This window comes from Spea bombifrons, chromosome 13 (genome assembly GCF_027358695.1).
Source record: "Spea bombifrons isolate aSpeBom1 chromosome 13, aSpeBom1.2.pri, whole genome shotgun sequence".
In the NCBI taxonomy this organism is placed as follows: domain Eukaryota; kingdom Metazoa; phylum Chordata; class Amphibia; order Anura; family Pelobatidae; genus Spea; species Spea bombifrons.
Window position 1 is genome coordinate 7,985,796 of NC_071099.1, and position 21,299 is coordinate 8,007,094.

Consider the following 21,299-nt stretch of genomic DNA (forward strand, 5'->3'; position numbering starts at 1 on the left):
TTAAGGGGTTAATCAACCTTTGAGTCACACATAACTCCAAAACCTGAATTTCCATAGGGCATTTAAAATCTATGTTGGCTTGATTTACTCTCAAGATGAATAATGCTTTGTTATAAGTTGTTAGCAGATTAGCCTGTACCTACTCACAAATCACAAGACTCTTTTGGACTCAAAATTTCAGTTGCATGCTTCATTAAGAGTACAAATATTATGAAGCCAGATTTTATGGTTATTCAACATCAAGTATAGTAACAGAAATGATTATTTGCTAGAGTGGAAGTTTGCAAATTTTTCCCAGTTTACTTTTCCAGTTTCATTAAGCATTACAAAAGAGCAATTCTAGCAGGTTTTAGGTGACACTGCAACACTCCTCTAAACTCATATTTTTGTGAATAAACCCTGTAGTTTGAAATTAACTAGCCATGGACAATGGACAATCGAAGGTGCAAAAAAATGAATTCTTAGAAAAATGTAACGTAATTGAGGGAGAACGAAATGTTATTTGGAAACTGAATTTGCTGGAAAGGAGAAGGTGAGATAAGAAGAGGAGAGTAATCTAAAGACTATGCAGCATACAATTTTGTGACAAATTCTTAAAGTTTCCTTGTACCGTTTAAAATTGTTTAGACAAGGCCCTTTGTAAACTATTTTGAACCGGCATGGGGAGACAGGCGTATATTGGGGGACACATGATGTCACGTGACCCCGAGGTGAAACCGAGGCTGCCCATACAGTGTGCAGTGTGTGCATGGATGTGTTCTTGTGTGCAGGGGCGTAACTAGAAACCTCAGGGCCCCGGTGCGAGAATCTCTTAAGGGCCCCCCCCACCCCATCTATCCCTTTCTCATTATCTACCCTCTCCCTCCCTACCCCCCTTCTCACAATCTCCCCTCTCCCTCCCTAACCCCCCTTCTCACGATCTCCCCTCTCCCTCCCCTCTCATCTCCCCTCTCCCTCCCTACCCCCCTTCTCACAATCTACCCTCTCCCTCCCTAACCCCCCTCTCATCTACCCTCTCCCTCCCTACCCCCTTCTCACAATCTACCCCCCTTCTCACAATCTACCCTCTCCCTCCCTACCCCCTTCTCACAATCTACCCTCTCCCTCCCTACCCCCTTCTCACAATCTACCCTCTCCCTCCCTACCCCCCCTTCTCACGATCTACCCACTCCCTCCCCCTCCCTTTGTAGGTCACTTACCGTCAACTCCTGTGTTGGGAGCGTGAGGCGTTTGTCTCGGGTGCCAGTGCTTCACTCCTGAGCGCCGGCATATGACGTCATATGCCGGTGCTGAGTGTGAAGCGCCGGCACCCGAGACAAACGCCTCACGCTCCCAACACCGCACACTGGGCAGGCGGCAGCGGCGGAGACGACGGCGGCGGCAGCAGCAGCAGCGGGGAGCAGAGGAGTCCTGGATTTCTGTCAGTCAGGGGGGCCCAAGAGTTGCCGAGCGGTCGTTTTCAGCAACCGCTCGGCACCCCTTGGGCCCCCCTTACTGGCAGAACTCCAGGGCCCGGTTGCAGTCGCGACCCCTGCAACCCCGGTAGTTCCGCCACTGCTTGTGTGTGTGCATGGGTGTGTACAACCTCGGATGAATAACAATACATGACATATTACATCATGTCATGATTAATTCAACAAAAATAAAGCCATGTGTGAAAAACTAACTACATCCTTGCTAAGTACCGTATTTATCGGCGTATAACACGCACTTTTTTAACTAAAATATGAAGCTGAAACCCTACCTGCGTGTTATACGCCGATAAATCCTAGAGCCAGTGGCGGAACTACCGGGGTCGCAACTGCGACCGGGCCCTGGAGTTCTGCCAGTCAGGGGGGCCCAAGGGGTGCCGAGCGGTTGCTGAAGACGACCGCTCGGCAACTCTCGGGCCCCCCTGACTGACAGAAATCCAGGACTCCTGTGTTGGAAGCGTGAGGCGTTTGTCTCGGGTGCCGGCGCTTCACGCTGGGCGCCGGCATATGACGTCAGACGCCGGCGCTCAGCAGTGAAGCGCCGGCACCCGAGACAAACGCCTCACGCTTCCAACACAGGAGTTGAAGGTAAGTGACCGGGGGGGGGTTAGGGAGAGAGAGGGGAGATCCTGAGAAGGGGGGTTAGGGAGGGAGAGGGGAGATCCTGAGAAGGGGGGTTAGGGAATGAGAGGAGATCCTGAGAAGGGGGGTTAGGGAGGGAGAGGGGAGATCCTGAGAAGGGGGGTTAGGGAATGAGAGAGGAGATCCTGAGAAGGGGGGTTAGGGAGGAAGAGGGGAGATCCTGAGAAGGGGGGTTAGGGAGGGAGAGGGGAGATCCTGAGAAGGGGGGTTAGGGAGTGTGTGTCTGAGTGTGTGTGTCTGAGTGTGTGTCTGAGTGTGTTTGTGTGTGTCTCTGAGTCTGTTTGTGTCTGTGTCTAAGTGTGTGTCTTAGTGTGTGTCTTAGTGTGTGTGTATGTCTTAGTGTGTGTGTGTCAGTGTGTGTGTCTGAGTGTGTGTGTGTCTTAGTGTGTGTCTGAGTGTGTGTCTCTTAGTGTGTGTGTCTGAGTGTGTGTGTGTCTTACTGTGTGTGTCTTACTGTGTGTGTCTTACTGTGTATGTCTTAGTGTGTGTGTGTCTTACTGTGTATGTCTTAGTGTGTGTGTCTGAGTGTGTGTGTCTGAGTGTGAGTGTGTCTTACTGTGTGTGTGTCTGAGTTTGTGTGTGTCTGAGTGTGTGTGTGTCTTACTGTGTGTGTCTGAGTGTGTGTGTCTTAGCGTGTGTGTCTTAGCGTGTGTCTGAGTGTGTCTTACTGTGTGTGTGTCTGAGTGTGTGTGTGTCTTACTGTGTGTGTCTTACTGTGTGTGTGTGTGTGTGGTTTCCCAGATAGCAGTGATTCTGATGAAGTTTTTTTTGTTCAGTTTTTTTGTTCAAAGAGGTGCTTTTTCTTTCATATTTGCCTTATAAGTAGTATAAATGTTATAATAAATGTTATAATGTAATAAATATTATTCCAACATTAAGTTCATAGCTTCCAAGTTAAAATTATTTTTTCTTACTCAAATTTCCTTGTTAAAATGGGGGTGCGTGTTATACACCAGTGCGTGTTATACGCCGATAAATACGGTACATCAAATGCCCTTGATTAATTTATCATCGATAAGTGTGACCACCGCCTGTGTTAACACTGTGAAAGTGTTACAGTCAGTCTTAAGGATTTTGCTATTAGTGTATTCAGAAAAACATGAACAATTTAACATCTTAGGGTAACCATAGTGACTAAAATTTTAACCCTGTGCCAAACAGTAGGTTGTGATTTTATAAAGCGGTCAGCATTGTGTTTGTACTTAAGGATGTGCAAAATGTCTGCAAGAACCATGATGTATTTTGACGAATCCATAGCACTATTACAAAAGGAAAGTGAAAACTAAGTACAGCCTTAAAACTGACAATGTACAATAGGGACAATGATATTAACATCAAAAAATACTGGTAGACAGGGAAGAGAGCCCTGCACTTGTGAACATACAAGCTAATTGGAGGCTGGGGGAATGAGACAGGTGGGGGACCACTTGGGTGAGGATTATTTGATTGGCATGATTGAATGTGGGGAGAACACGTGGGTTCTTTAGGAATGCAGTTTGTCGGTATAAGTACAGATTGAATGCGTTTCAGATGGGTTTTTAGTGAGCATTTAAAGTTAGAATAGGTAGAGTCTGAGAGAACCTAGTAAGGAATTCCAGAAAATAACAACACTGTTAAAATCCTGGATACATTGCCCCCAAACAACTTGTTTAGCCTTCTTTGCCCCGCTGCCCCTCCTCCAACATACTCTCTGGCACACCTATGTAAACACACAGACCATTTACACATATATGCCCACACACAAACACTTACACATCCATGCTTACACACATTTGCAGATTTTGGTCCGCGCTGCTCTTGCTCTGTGCAAGCAGACTCAGTTTCCCCATGGGGGTCACGTGACGTAACGTAATATGACCCAATACAATGCTGCCTCTCCGTGCTGGTTCCAAATAGCTTAGAAAGGGTACTTCCTACCCGGACATGAGTGGTCCAGGTCTTAAAGGGCTCTTTCTGAACAATTTTGAACCGGCACAAAGAAACAGGAACAAGTGGTCCCAGGGGTTGCCCAAGACCCTATCTCAGTTGCGACAGCTGCAACGCCTGCAGTTATGCCACCGATCTATTTCCATCTGGATATATGGTCTCTACTACTGTACACAATACTCCAGTTGAGATCTCACCAGCGCTCTGCAGAACGGCATGAGCACTACTCTCTTTCTACTGCTAATACCTCTACCTAGTCAACCAAGCATTCTGCTACCATTTCCTGCTCTATTAGGTTGGCTTCTCGGCCTTTTGGCTAAGATCAAGTGTAGTTCCCCTTTGGACAGGGGGGGGATACGCTGATCCTCTGGCCTTAGGGTCGGGAAAGCATGGAGCCCGAGGTGCCAAAATTGCCCTGACAGTAATGTCGGAGTCACCGTGTGCGGTCTTGCACGCCGCTGCACACGGTGAATGCACATTTTTGCACAGGCGGATCCTACACTTCCTCCATAGCACCATCAGGGCATGTAGCGAAATTTATTTTTGAACCTGGCTAGGTCAGTCATGGCCTGCCCTTATTTATTTTTATTATTTATATAATCACAATGTGTGGAAGCACGTGTGCCAATTAATTTTTTTGGTTTCTCACGGTCACCGAACCCTTTTGCGAGGCCACGTTTCACCTTTTGTTTTTCGATTTGGCACTTTTGTTTTGGACACTGCCGTCTGGCGGTGAAGCCTAAAGGGGGTTACTTCCTTTCGGGAGTGCCCCACGGCAATGGGGTCTCACCCTTCGGGGAGAGTCCCAAGATCCGACCCTCCCATGGGGGGGGATTTGTCTGGGTTCCCCTTGTGGGGACCCAGTTTCCTATTGGGCTTCTGCTGCCTCTTCGGAGCACAGGATGCAGCACCAAAGGAGCACGCACCTCGGGCTCTAAAAAAAACAAAAAAAAAAAAAAAAAAAAAATTAGGTTGTCTAACTACCCTTAAGTTCTCTAAAATAATTACCCCTAAATCACTTTCCTCAGATGTTGAGGTTAGAACAGCATCAAATATTCTATACTCTGCCCTTGGGCCTTTATGCCCTAGGTGCATTATCTTGCACTTATCTACATTAAGTGTCCGTTGCCACAGCTCTCACTATTTTTCCAGTTTAACTGAATCATTTGCCATTTTACTTATCCCTCCAGGAACATTAAATCTTTGTGCCATCAGCAAAAATACATACCATACCATCAAGACCTTCTGCGATATCACCAATGAAAACATCAAACACCATGGGTACAAGTACAGATGCCTAAGGTACCCCACTGGTAACAAGACATTTCTCCCAAAGAATTCCATAGACTACAAACCTTAATTGGCCACTATGCAATCCATTCAATATTGCAATCTAAACTCAATTGCACCTTGATCAATTATTTTAGTCACCCAATCAAAAAAATCAACAAGATTAGTTTGGCATGATCTTTTTCAATGTAAACCAGTGTTGTTTTTGATCTTGAAACCCATGTGACTTTAGATGAGTTTCCATTAGTTTCCCCACTACTGACTTACAGGCCTGTAGTTGCCTGATTTCTACCTACTGCACAACATTTGCTAATTTCCAATCTTCTGGGAGTACTCCTGTTAAAATGATTGGTTAAATGAATCTGTAAGTATTTTTACTAGCACACCACTTAGCTATTTTAATAACCTGGGGTATATCCCATCAGGCCCCATCACCTTTTCATCGTCACCTTAGACAGCTGTAGATCAAATCTTGTGTTTCAAATGATTCATTTTTCCTAACCAAGGTCCCTTTCCTTCATTTTCATCTGTGAAAACTAAACAAATATATTCATTGAGGCAGTCCTTTCTCCTCTTTTACATATCTGCTAATAGCGTGCAAACACATTTTCTGCAGTGTCTCTCCATGCATTTGCAAAACGGGCAACACGAAAATTTAAAGGGGCCATACAGCTACCACATCTATTACAGTGCATATGATGGCTAGAGTGTCCCTTTTACATGAAATTTAAGAAAATAAGAAATTAAGTAAAACAAAAAAGAAAGAAAAAACTAAAAATGTGTCAGATTTGTAAAGTTCCATATACAAAAAAAATCATTGTTCATTCATTGCATAATCCTACACTTGTGGTAGGGGCAAACAGGTAGGAACCGAGAGGACGAGGACATATTGATATTGGGAGAAAGTCGGTCTGAGGTGTGCCTAAACTGACATATATGGTAGGCCAGAAGAGGGCCCCCTGTGAGTGAAGAAAGTGACAGATAAAGTCACCCTAAGAGGGACTCTACTAGAACAACTTACGTACATTAACATCTGAAAAACTATAATGCAACATAAAGAGAATGGTTAGCCTAGTGACAGATGAAATTAATATTATTTTACAAGAACAATAATTGCTTTCTTCGCTCAGCTGGTGTTGCAGCAATGCCTTTGACATTGAGGCATTCAGCAACACCAAAAAAATGTAAGGGCCCCGTTAGACCACTCCTAAGAGCAATTGTATTCACCATATTGAAAGGCTATATGCCATTCAATTATGGCAACGACCGATGGCTAAAAAAGCACAGCCAGTGTTGTTGAAGTGCCTTGATATATATAGGAATTCAGCACCACAAAAAAGTCAGGGGCCCCATTTTATTGCTCCTAGGATTGTTTCAAAGTCCCTCCTGTTATAGATATGCTGCCTCTAACAAGATGACAGGTACTGCAGCCAACCATGCAGGTCAATGGAGCACAGCTCACTAAACACTATGTGATCAGTAAAATAAAATGTAAGAAAAAAATAAAAATGTGAAAATAGGTAAAAAAAATAAAAATGTAATACAATTTAAAAATAAAAAGACCCCAGTGATGTCCAGTTTAAAGAAAATATGTCCAAAAATTTTAAAATAGCCTGGGGTGTCTAGTGTTCAAAAATACATTCTTTGATGGGGTAAATTGAACTGACTGGTTTTAAATATGTCTCAATTAGGGAATTTCTAAATTCAAAAGAAAAATGTGACCTTTTAGCCTCCAAACAACCAAGCAAACAGATGCATAGATTGTATCACTGTACTCAGGAAATGTTGCTGAACACATATTGTGGTGTTTGACAATGACATGTACCTGAAGCTGTCAATTCATACCTGAAGTACAATGTGGGGGGGGGGGCGCAAAGAAAATTACTAACATTTTATGTAATCTCAAACAGCTCCAATTACAAAGACAACAAAAAAGTAATTGCTGTAGATCACATGCTTTAACTGTTCAGTTGTAAAATCACTTTTCTCACTGGAGTCCACAATTACCTCTAATTAAACCATAGTTGCACTTCTGTAAGTTCCTCATTTTGAAGATATACACAACATTTTAACCTTCGGAACATATTATACTTATAAGGGCACTTTCACAATGGCTACAGAAACTGTGTACTTTTCCTTTGTCAATAAAAAGTAGAGATTTCTATCTGTGATAAAAAAAAACACAACCGTCTGAATTTGAGTGACATATTTTCTTAAATTAAGAAATGATTACAGTGTCAGGTAGTGTTAGTGCAGAATAAAAACGCAGCCTAACTGAAAGGAAGAGATATTAGGCTTGCTGAAGTTAGTAGAGTGGAAATTTAGGTGAGGAAAGCAGAAGGTGGAGCCTAAATAAATGTGGGGGTAAAGTAAGAAAAAGTGAACAGGGGATATCGTTCACTTAGAGTATCAGACATTAGGGCCAGTCCTATGGAAATCACACATTGCAAAAACTATGACATATCAAAAGATCAATATAATGTATTATGGTCATACACAGGAACTGTCCAGGATTGGTTAAAAATCTCCAGATGAATCTCTGCTCCTCCAGATCTCAGTATCACTCTCCTCAGGGGCAGGGCAACTGGGTTTAGCCATGTCCATTCCCTGTCAAATTCCCTACCCATTCTCAACCAATGTAAAGCTCTCTGGGCTAGCACCTTTCCTTCATATATCAAATCGAGACATACATGAAGTCACTCCCTCAGAAGAAGGAGAGCTCTGGGTATCCTACCTATTTTTTTTTAACTGGGTATTGCTATCATTAGGAATAATCTCTGTTTCCACATTATTTCTAGTGCTGTCTGAGGATATCCCTTATGTAAAGAGGATTCCCTAATTTTTATGTATCCATGATACAAGCAGTTTTTGACTAATTTATACAATTTATTTACCAACACAAGACATCTCTGAAACACTTTGGTGAGCTTTAGAATTTCTAGTATTAAACTATAGGACTACTAGCCTATTTTTTGTAAGGAATATTTCTTTAATGTGTTGCAAATTATGGAACAGCCAAGTGTGACCTTTTCAAAATTAGTTGAATTTTTTTTTTATCTGAACTCATTGATTTGCAGCAGTCAAATAAGGTTGATAAATGGCTCTGTGCAGAACACAATAACAATCTCACAGTCATGAAAGAATAGTCAAAGACATATCATTTTATGCAGTAATCGATTATAAAGTGTCCAAGTATTTTACCACTTTTTTCCCAGACATAAAAACGCGGGTGCAAGCCTACTAAGTTTCATGACTGATTGTTTCTAAGATAATGTACAATGAAAATGTACAAAGGGGCAAATTGGTTTGTATCTACCAATGTGAAATTATTTAAGTGGTAACTCTAAGCTGCCCTTCACCTGTGATGGTAGATTTTAACAGCTGAGGGAACATACTGATATAATTGGAGAAAGAAACATTAACAGGATATAATTCTGAAACAAAAGGATATTGACTGAAGGTTCATTAGGATTCCAAGCCCTTTCAACAAGGTTTATACGGTAGCATACCAGGGAGAGAAAACCTGAGGCATTCACAGAATACATTAGGAAAAGTCAGCCAGCTGTGAACAAGGTCAAACAATCCATAGCAGTCCAGAGAACAAGGAAGCAATTGGCAAAGTACACACAAAATGGAGGTGAGATTATGGTGAAGGGTAAATGTTTCTTTGTAAGCTCCTTAATAACTGTTGAAATTGTAAATTTGTTGGAAAATAAAGAGATTGGATTAAAAACCAAAACACTTAAGAAACTAATCTCAGGTATTACTGGTTGGATATCTGCACACATGTAAGCAAGCACAAGGCAGGTATGCATACCTCCAATGCACTCTCTCCTATTGGCTAGGTTCCTGACTGAACTCTACAGCTTCCTGTCTTTACAATATAATACATGTGGGGGCTTAAATGTGGTTTGAAGCATTTTGCATATTAAAGCTCCAATAAAACAGATCCCACCTGCATTTGCAGAGCTGGCTGAAGGTAAGTATATCATGTGCATCAGGGGAGTGCTGGCAGCCTAAGGCCTGGGGGTCAAGTCTAGTCAAGCGGCCCATTGCACCACAAATCAGCCCACCATCCATGCCCATCTTTTCCTGATTTTATAACGCATATCGATGTAATGTGATTGGGAGTACATCAGTACACTGAAGCCTCAATTTAGTGTCACTTATCCTTTTTAATAAAATGTGCAGATTGAAATAGAGTAAATAACACAATTACCTTTACTTTTCCTCTCACTGATTTCTGAGCCTAGAAGGTTTTGTCCTCTGAAGTGACTACAACTTCAGGAGGGTGTTTTATCTCTGGATAAGTAAAAATGAAATAGTTCAATTTATTCCTACAGTAAGTCAAGTGCCAGAAAACAGATGACCAAACACACACACCAGGACAGGCTCTGCCACACTGAAGCCCAAACACAAACACCAGGACCGGCTCTGCCACACCGACGCCCAAACACACACACACCAGCACAGGCTCTGCCACAACGATGCCCACACACACACCAAGACAGGCTCTGCCACACCAACAGCCAAATACACACCAATACAGGCTCTGCCACACCGACACCCAAGCACACACACCAGCACAGGCTCTGCCACACCGACACCCAAGCACACACCAGGACAGGCTCTGTCACATCAACACCCAAACACCCAAACCAGGACAGGATCTGCCATATTGACACCCAAGCACACACACCAGGACAGGGTCTGCCACATCGACACCCAAACACCCACACCAGGACAGGATCTGCCACATTGACACCCAAGCACACACACCAGGACAGGGTCTGCCACACCGACGCCCAAACACATACACACACCAGGACAGGCTCTGCCACACTGATGCCCAAACACACACATCGGGACAGGCTCTGCCACACCGATACCCAAACACCAGGACAGCCTTTGTCACACCGACACCCAAACACACACACCAGGGCAGGCTCTGCCAGACTGACAACCACATCTGGATGGGCTAAGCTACAACAATAAAAAAAAAAGGATTTCCACACTGCTTTTTGCCCCCTTGTGTATCGCCCCCAGCCAGCACCCCCTTGTGACTGAATGCCCTTTAGTATCATGTCAGCCCTGGCATCCTGATTGCATCCACAGCCTCTCCGTGTCATGCTTTCCCCCCGCTTACACATTCATGCTATCACACACACATATTCATTCAGTTACTCATTCACAAACATCCATTCACTCATTCACAGATATGTTTAGGGCGGTCTAAAGGAGGTAATTCCCCCCTGCCCCACCTCTGATGTGCGTAGAGATGTGTTTGGCATGGGGATGCAGTTGCAATGGGATGATCATATGAATAAAAAGTGCACATGATGGTCCGAGTGCCTCTAATGGACCATAAAGGGCCATGTCACAATTTTCTTTTGACATTGCCCTCCCTTTAAACTTAACACCAATTTAGTTTCCTGATAATTTAAAACAGATTAATGCTTTTAATTTGTATTTTAATTGTTACCATCTCTTATGGTGGAATGTCTTTAACCGTACTATGAACTGAGCAGTTATTTCTATTATATGCAGACTCTTCAGCATTGACAGTTCGGATTTTAAGCTTAATCAGATCATGCTTGAAGTTCACTCACAGTGCTAGTATATAAAGAAAGTCTATTTATATCTGCATTTGTGTAGTTATGTGGACAGTTTGAGATTCTTGCCATGCAGATATTTGTAGTGTCACATGAAGGCAATCCATGGGGGGGGGGGAACAGTCCGGACGTATTTTGAGATCCGCTCTGAATTTCACCTCCTCACTGCCTGAAGTGTGACATTTGTTTTGTAATTTATTTTATCACCAACAGATTCCACACAATGAATTATGCAGACAATAACAAATTTAAGCAGAGACAGACGGTGTGATGGTCCCTGGTTATTAGGCATTATAATGTGGAGAGAGGGTAAACCTGATTTTCAATATAGATCATTTACCTTCAGGTAAATAGTACATTCTTCAAAACAAGAATACAAACTAGAAAATGAAGTACAAGCTGTATTTTAATAAATTGACAAACGCTGGTCGGTAGCATGATGATAACAAAGCCAAACATCCAGTCTTCCTCACTGATGGTGTATGTGGTCTCACTTCTCCATACTCCTGCACCTTGCCATTGAGTGAATCAGTCTTTCCTCTCTAACACCACTGACACATGCAGAAAATCCATATACCGTATTTGCTTGATTGTAAGACAAGGTTTTTTCAGAGCAAATGCTCTGACAAATATCCCTCATCTTATATTCAAGGTCATCTTCTAATCAGACCTCAAATAGATCCTCCTCTCTGGCAGCCTCTGCTGCTGCCCACACTTCCTCTGGGGGCCTCTATGACAGAGCCCCAGCATCACATGACCTTCCGGTGCTCAACCATAGAAGCTCCGGCGGCAGCGGAGGTTGTCTGTGCGCGGAAGTACTGTCCACCAGCAGCGGAGGTCTACATTACACAGGCCTCCACCGGCTGCCCCACTAGACACCAGGGAGTCTGAAGCACAGGTCACAAGTAAAAGCATGCACTGGTAAGTCGGGGGGGTTAAGCGTGGCATGGGGGGTTAAGAGTGGCATTGGGGTGGGGTTCAATGGTTTTTTGATGGAAGAGGCAGAGTGGCATATAGGGGGTATAAGGCATACCTGGGGGATTGGCAAATAGGGGGTTAAAATGCATGTCAGGGAGGCAGCGTGGCATATATGGGTGTATAAGGCATATCTGGGAGACAGAGTAGCAAATAGGGAGTTAAAAGGCATATCTGGGGGCAGAGTGGCTTATTAGGGAAGCAGAGTGGCATATAGGGGGTATAAGGCATTTGGGGGGGCAGAGTGGCATTTAAGGCATATCTGGGCGGCAGATGTGCATAACTTAGGGCAGGTTGGCAAATAAAAGGAAATATGAAAAAGTTTACATGTGAATTAATAGTTACTAGTAAAACTTTTTTCCTATAGGGTAGTCTTATAGTCAGGCTTTTTCTTTTTTTCCTAAATTAATATTCACATTTTGGGGGGTCGTCTTATGATTGAGCAAATACGGTATTTTGAGGGGCTTTATACTACATCTACAAGCCAAGGAATTACCATTTTTTTGTCGTAACTTTTTGCAATTGAGCAAATGTGATTCCAAGCTAACATTGTGTTACATAAGGAGGTGATGTAGTACAAGAGCATGTCATTGCACTCAATATGCTAAAGTGACTCAACTTTGTAGTATACTTTGTCCATGTACTAGCATATACAAGTATTCCAGCTTCACGGATATTGCATACACAGCTTCTGAAAAGCATTAGCCTTGACTGGGACAAACAGAGAGGACAGATATAGATCACACATACCTCTAAGGAGGTCTATAAAAAATGTACTCATGGGAGTGCTGTAGTTACATCACTGGCATAAGCCATACCCTACAACGATCCCGATTCATAAACGGCAGTACTGACTTTGGGGGAATGTTCATTTGTTCTACAAGAGTGTGATATTGCACCTGCAGTTTCCTGATGAAGAGGGCTCTTTGAAACTGGACCTAATCTGATGATAACATCTGTAATATTTTTCTTACTCAGCATACATAATGTTTGTTAACATTGGATCCCTTTTTGTGCATATATTTGCTGCATAAGGTGTACTTAAGTAAGCACTAATTGAATGCTTTCACCAGAATTTACCAAGACACAGGTACACAGCTACAAAACATGATACATGCATGAGGAGGGTCTCCACAACACAGCTTAATAATTAAGGAGATGTGGGAATTGTATAGGTATATTAAATACCTCTACTGCAATGTTGGCAATCTGTGCCTTGTTGTAAGGCAGAACTCATAAAGCCATTGTTTATTTCTCTACACATGAGAGGCTTAATCATTAAAGACGTGACTGGCGGCACATTAAACTTCTGTTTCGAAGGTGCAATTTAACATCTAGAAAATAAAAAAAAAATCCTATATTGTTACATCCAACATTAACAATACATTTTTATAATAATTTTGTAATATTTTGTAGACCTACATTTTGTATGACAAGCTACTACGTACAACATGGGGTCCCTATTTGTCACACTCTCCTGTACTTTTTCTAGAATTAAACACCAATTGCAACTAACTGCAAACTATCTTTTTAATATAAACCACTTGAGATTGTGAAGGAAAAAATAATCAGTTCTCAACACCATTTTACTGAATTCTCTACTACAGTCAAATTCTCCTTTTCCAAAGCAGTCCCTCACTATGTATATTTTGAACATTTACCAAAGCAGAGACCTGTTCTCCTCCTGTGCAGGTGCGTCTTATCATATGTGAATATTATAGCCATTGTTTATTACTAATTTTCACTCTCTATTTTAATAGTGCTTTGACATTCTATTGATAAAAGAGTTATTGAATACAATGGCTGTGTTTGCTCATGTAAACATTTTGTAAGCTCGTTTGAGCAGGGCCTTTCTCACCTATTTCTGTAAGTCAAATTGGTTTGTAATATACTACTTGTTATGTCCTGTCTACCCATTGTACAGCACTACAGAATATGATGGCGCTATATAAAACAAATAATAATAGTTGTTGTTTTAGCCCTGGCTTATTTGACTTTGTATGCTGGCTGCATTTCCACTGATCTAATTGCCTGTTTAAACCTTCCTGCAGCCCTTGGAGTGGCAGGTCTCTTTCTTTGGGCTCATCCACATGACACTTGTCTCATCAGGAAGCTTGTTATCTTTGTTTTTAAGCTTGTCTATTCCCACACTCCCTCGCCAGAACATTAAGCGCCCTTTGAAACTGATCTTGCAGCTAATGTCTTAGTCTATCAGTTCTCTATAATATGTTATAGATAATATTTTAAGGATGCTGCCCCAAACAAATATATTACAGGAAAATTAGCTAAGGAACAAGCACAAATACGTTTTACACAATCACTATTATGGTAACAAAAGCAACTTATATTTGGTGCAAGTTATGACTGAAACAACTATGTATATTTAATGTTTGAGATCCTCTCCTACACGGTTTTCTCAAAGCTTGTTTCATCTCTTAAGTGGCAATATAATATTATTCTAACTCGCTAAATTGCTTAGACAAACCAGGCAAAAAGAGCTAAAGTTGGAAACAATAATATCATTCTAGTTTAGGAATTTGTAGTTAATACAAAAACATTATATGGACCAAAAGCTTGAGTATTGCACTTAGCTCTAACAGTACACTATAGTACAGATAATTAAGAAAAACAGCTGGATGAATGAGTAGGTCTGTCTGCAGAATTACTTCACAGTACATACCCTTGTAATATATTGAGATTTTACAGCAGAAACCAAGTTAAGGATTGTAGACGTAGCTTGAGAATGGGGTATTATTTGCTATTATACGATTATTAATAGGATGCTATATTTATAGTTAGAGAATGATTTTAAAGGTGTTGTTAAGATGTCGTGGTTAAAAGTTATAGGATAGCTGCTCTTCTAGCAGAGATGGAAACGGTAGTTCGATGGTTAGATTAAATGTTTTAAATAAATTATTGAAGATGTTAGGGGGTTGTGTCAGGTGAGAAGTTATTAGCTATAACTTAAAATTACAAAGGAGAGGTTATATATAGAGAGTATTGATATACTGATGTATTGATAAGTAAATCATGTTGTTTTGTAAGTAGTTCTGGGAAGGTATGAGAAGCAATAAAAAATGTTTCAAGGTAGTCAATGAGAAAATTCTGAAAACACCGTTCCAAATTAACAAGTTTTTCTCAAGTCTGTGGATCTGATGAAACCATGTTCATCAAAGTAGAATGGCTAGAGAGACTTGGCAATAATCTGCTAGGATATTAATGACTATTTTGTAGATACTTTCATAGGAAGAGTTAAAGAAGTCATTTTGAGGGAGTGAGTACAAGAGCAGCAACAGTGGGCATTACAAGAAGTTAAGGAGTTAGGGCAAACATGTGAGAACATTGGTAAGTTACTTAAGTAGCTATAGTTTAAGAAAATAGGTACAGGGCCTAGAATTGGAGCAGTTACACACAGCGAGTAATTGGATGTGACGATTTACAAGGAACAGACATAAGGTATAAGATAATACTTGGCAAGCACATGGCCAGTAGGATTTTCTAATATATTATAGTCTAATAACATGGTCATTCTAAGAAGTTGGTATATAAGCTCCCAAACTTTCTAAAAAAATGACTATAATGCCCACCATCCACATATCATGTGGCATTAATATATATTAGTCTTTATGCTTACAATAACTTCCAACAATGTATTGTATAAAAATAGATCTGCTTAAAGTTTTACATAATGACAAAGACAGAATGTGCAGTGATATAGAAGTCCCTGAACTGAATTATTTATATCCTGCTGGCAACTGGGAATGGTTCCTGGCAGCAGTCACTATTATTACCTCAAAGGTTTTGCACAAAGCCAAATAAAATTGCCCCAGTACAGAGCAACGTAACTAAAATCACAAACTATCCATATGGACATATGGAAAATTATAATATGTGAGTAACTGTGAAAAGGCTGTGCAGTCTAGAAAATAAAATAAAAATCAGTTCTCTTGAAGATCTATGCTGATCTATACAAATGTACATTCTCAATGCACTTAAACTACACAGATAAAAGAACCCCCAAACAGTGCATATAAACCATTAACTGTTAAGGACCATGATAACTATTAAACACAACAGATTATCATATAGCAATTATAGTAAGATCTCTCTTCTCTCTTACCCTTGTCATATATATATATATATATATATATATCTTTCTCTTACAATGTATGTCACACTTCATGCTATATGCAAACTCATATTGGTGTATGTATATTATATCTACAATATCACCTTCCTTATCAATAAACAAGATGTTAAAAATGAAGCTGTAATATATATATATATATATATATATATATATATATATATATATATATATATATATATAGGTACACCTTGTAGATCATATGCAGAGTAAAAGTGAAAAGCTCAACATTTTAAGCTGACTCTTAGTGTGTCATAATTAACCCAAGCAGTGCTGCTATCGTGTGTTTTTTTTTTTTTTTAGAGCCAACCCCATAATTTTCAACAATAATGTACATCTTGTGTACTGGCAGCATAACATCTTGTACTAACACTTCTCCCAGTTTGGTTTTCTGCTTAATTCTGTTTAACTCTTTTCTTTCTTTTGTTTCAATAGCCAAACTAGTATTTGTGCAGACAACTCAAAGTACCGGTACTAGGATTCAAGGTGGTCAAAGGAGGGCTGGCTGGGGGCAATTGCCCCCTACTCTGCTCTGATTTGAACATTTTGGGGCATTGTTTGAAGCTCTTTTGGTGTTCTATCTGAAATCTGACAAGTTTGAACAGAAATGGATAAGACAGATCAAACCTATTGGACTGCTTTAATACTGAAAGTGGTCAACTGGCCAAGTTCTTTCTGTATAGTAGAGTTCTCAGTTGCAGGGGCAAAAACTATATACGCTGCAGGACACCTATGGCAAAATTCATATATGCACAAACAATTGTGTTAGAACATTAAATAACAAAACTTAGAGGGATAAGGAATGCCACGTTTACATTAGGATTTTTTCTGAATAATGGAATAACATTGAAGCTACTGAAATAAACTTACAGACTACAAAACAGTAAGGGCAACTAAAGGGAGAAACCCAAAGAATGGCATATTGGTCAAGATGTTAGTGCCACCTATGCTGCCAGCATATATACGGTATATAAATTATTTATTCTAACTAAATAAATACATAAATAATAGCATAGCAATACCAGGGATTTAAAGGCAGCATGGGTATCATGTTGGTCGGTAATAAAATGGTTCATCGGACATTGCAACAGTATGCAAAATGCCTATCTGCTTATGAAGGTCAGATGAAATAACACCAGTTTGTACTTGGTGAGCTTACCTGAAGTTCGCACCATGCCACTTCCACGGTTGTTTCTGTGTCTAGCCCCTTGTAAACTGTTTTAAACGACCCCCTTCCAATCTCAATGTTAAATTTCAGGTATCGTCCATCTGGTGATGTGGCCACAGCCTTAGTTTCATTTTCTTCATTCTCCTCTTGTTCTTTCTTGTTCTCCAAAACAATAGGTTTGGGGATTGGAATTATGGGCACCTTTGGGCTGCTTGCTTCATCTTCAGACTCTGAGCTGATGTCTGCAATGCTGGTCAAGGCCCCAGGAGCTCCAGGGGCATTTACTAAGGGAAATAGCTCTGCTTGGATATTGGATGACAGGCAGCTGATAGCATTAGGAGATATCTTAGGAACAGTATTAACTGTTTCTTCCAACGCTGATGTCTCCTCAGGACACCAAGATGAGAAGGAGGTCCCAGGAGGGTCGTAACCTAATAATTCAAGTTGAGCTGAACTTCTCCTGTTAAATTGATAAGAGTTCCTCCGGGGTTCCTTTCCCGATAGCCTGCGCCTTCTTAAAGCAGCTAAAGTTGACAGCTCCGCGGGGTCTTCTGGTAAAACAGAGGCGAAGGAGAAGTCACAGCTTGCCAAATCCACTTCTGTTTGAGACATGTTCTGTGAAGTGGGTACTCCAAAAGAAAACATTGCCCACTTTTTTAACCTACAGATATATGTTGCTTTTGTAGACGATCTTAACAGTGCCACTGATTTGTAAGAACTTGACCTTCCATCCCTAGTAAGACACTTGTCAAGTCACCAGAAGATCACCAAATTATGGCACAGGCACTCAGCTAATGTTGACAAATTGAACATTCACATATGGTGTAATCCAATATTAAGGTATTTTCTTGTTTAGTCCTGCGGAACGTCACCTGCAGCCAGAAACTAGACAGCTATTTCTCCAATACTTCCTTCAAAATGACTAAAGATAAAAAAAATCTAAATCATTCAAAGTCACTTTTTTAGTCAGTTAAAAATATACAATTCGAAATACCAAAGCAGGACTTACAAGAAAGCTGCGGTTGTCTTTAGAAAAACATATGCATTTCTTACTTTCCAGAAGCAACAGCAACAGCCAGCTACAAGTTGCTAAACTAAGTATGAGAGGTCTCAAGGAATCAGAACCAAGATGTTTCCGTCTCTCCCGTTTCGAAAATTCACTGACAGCTCCAGCCGGTCAGAATATGATCGTGGATTCATGTGACTGCAAAGTTTATGTATACACAGTATAGATAAAGTCAGTCTCTTCGAACTGCAGCCAGTGGCTTACGTAGAATAACCCCTCCCCCTACATTCTCCACCCTCTTGTTCTATTCTATAACAGTTACACCTTGTCTTGCTATGACTGAAGTGTTCCTCCCACAATTTACTCCTTGGAAAAGGATCACTCTGTTCCTTTGCTAGAAAGACGGATAATCACCTGGTGCTCAGCTTGTTTAGACAACCAAGCTGGTGCGAAATGGTTAATGTGATCTTTCAAGTCTCTTAATGGTGCCTTGCTCTCTTGTACAATTTATGGCTGGGCTGGCTGACCCTCTGAGTGCCTCTCTGATCCTGCCTAGAGATTATGCAGAGCTGGCTGCAACATGCTCAAAGACTAGCCATACAATAAATAAGACCCCTGGACATTCAAATAGAGAGCAAGGCTAATCAAATTGAAATCATGTTAGTGTAGTTACAATGTAGATATATTCTATTTCAGTAAAGGCAGTTTACAATAATAAAACACACTGATATTAAAGTGGAAAATATGATACTAAAGTGAAGTAGAAATTTCAGACAGGCAATATGAAACTCTCATCGGTGTGTCATAATTTTTGTATCATGTAAATGAACCACAACTATGGAAAATACAGAAGCCAACAAAGCTCGTCGTATTTATTAGATGTATATTTTTTTATTACCAATTGTACATTATAGTTTCACTAAACAGCTTTTCAGTGCCATTTTGGGCCCAAACAGGTCATCAGTGATATCTTTGCCCTTAAAAAGCATTACACTAAATGTGTCAGTGACATCCGTCCATCTGACTTTAAAGTAGTAGCTGAGCAAGAGGGGCACAACTGTAGCTCTTTTTGCGCCCGAAGCAAGAACAGAAAATTGTTCTCCTCACTATATCTATACAGAGATTATTTTGAGGAACATAAATAAATAACAAGGAAATTCATGATTTTAGAACTGCAGAGTTAAAAAAAATAATAGTAAAACAAATTTCCCCCAAAACAGTGATTTATTCACATTTTGACACTGAGGGTGGTACAGCATAACTCCTGTTAATATTTACTGAGCCTGATGGTAGTACAGTATAACTCCCATCAATATATATATATATATATATATATATATACTGAGCCTGACAGTGGTATACCACAACCTCCAGCCCACAACCCCAAGTCCTATCATTATATAGAAACTGAGGGTGGTACAGTGTATCTGTCACGATCCAGGATGTTCACGTCCCGAACTGCATCGCAGCCATTCACCCGAGTACCCGCGGATAGCGGGTACTCGTCACCTAGCTTCCCCGGCGGGCACCCCTGGTCTGCTGCTCCCCATGCTTCCTCTCCGGAGTATGGAGGACGCGCACGCCACGCCCCCTCCTTTTCTCTATGCCTCAGTGGAGACCACGCTACACGCGCGGCTCCACGTCATCGGCTGGGGGCGGGGCTTGGAGAAGCGGCAAGTTTAAAACCTGAGCACTGACAACAAAGTCAGTGCTCGGTTGTTGTTCCCGGCTGAGCTGTTACCCGTACTGCATTATTCTCGTTGCTGATTCGGTTTGTTCCTGGTATCCTGATATCTCCACTCCTGACCCGGCTTGTCTGATTACCTCCTCGTTGCTGACTCGGCTTGTTCCTGTTTATTCTGTTTTCTCCACTCCTGACCCGGCTTGTCGGGTCAACAAGAGTACCCTCTTGTTGCTGAACTGTTGCTTGCTCCTGACTATGTTGAACCCCGCTTGTTTGACTATTCTTTGGATTCTGTCCAAACCGTTCCTGCTACTACCTTTCCTGCATACTGGATTCCTTACCTGTATACCTCTTCAGAAACGTTACATAACAACTGAGCCAATATGGAATCCGCAGGAGGCTGTGGCCGCGCTTACCCAACAAATGGCAGTGTTTAATCAGTCATTGCAAGATGTTCAAGCAGGACAGATTCAGATACGCCAGGAAATGCACCAGAGGCAAGGCAGCTATAACGTTCTAGGCGATCCTTTTTCGGCTTCTTCTATGGCACCTGAATCTATGGCTCTGCAAGGAGCAATCACAATGAACCTCAAATTCCTATGCCTGAACGTTTCTCCGGTGACCGTAAGAAATACACTACTTTCATGAAGTCTTGCCAAATTATGTTTAATCTAAGACCACGTACTTACTCATCGGACTATATCAAGATTCATACTGTTATAGCACTATTGTCTGAAGAACCTCAACTCTGGGCTCACCACCTGCTTCGTAGCAATAGCTCTATTTTGGAGTCATGGGGCTCCTTCCGCCAAGCTATGGACGCACTCTACGAGGATCCTTTCAGATCTACTTCTGCTACCAGCACCCTACGAGCACTGAAACAAGGTAAAAGACCGGTGGAGGAGTATATTGCTGAATTCCGTCGTATCTCTATGGAGACATCTTGGAACGAACCTGCACTGCATGACCAATTTCAGTTAGGATTGGCAGAGAACATTAGGGATGAACTGGCACGCACCAACATACCCAATTCTCTGGATGAGTTTGCTAACTTATCCATTCAAATTGATCGTAGACTACGTAAGAGAAAGGCCGAAAGACAAACCACCTCGTTGTCCAATTGGTCGTCCATATGACTGACAGTCAAGGTAACCCCTAAAGACACTGGGGAAGAACCAATGCAATTGGGTCTCATCAGGGGACCTCTGTCAATGGCTGAGAAGGAGCGTCGCAGAGGCCTTGATTTATGCCTGTACTGTGGAGGTAAAGGTCACTACCCCAATGAATGCAGAACCAAGGCGCGTTCCCCTAAGGGTAAGCAGAACCCTCGGTTTATTCAAGCTAACAAAAGAGCATCCTTACACTTCTCCAATCATT

At 41.4% G+C, this 21,299-nt stretch overlaps 1 protein-coding gene across 1 annotated transcript in view; it reads right to left on the bottom strand.

The window, feature by feature from the left end:
* WNK4 (WNK lysine deficient protein kinase 4) overlaps nucleotides 1-18,424 on the bottom strand; it is a 166,401-nt gene extending 147,977 nt beyond the window's left edge. The window contains exon 1 of the mRNA XM_053454206.1: nucleotides 17,224-18,424. Within this exon, the coding sequence (XP_053310181.1) occupies nucleotides 17,224-17,877 (654 nt within the window). The 5' untranslated portion in view covers nucleotides 17,878-18,424. The remainder of the gene's footprint in view (nucleotides 1-17,223) is intronic.
* Between the last annotated feature and the right edge of the window lie 2,875 nt (nucleotides 18,425-21,299).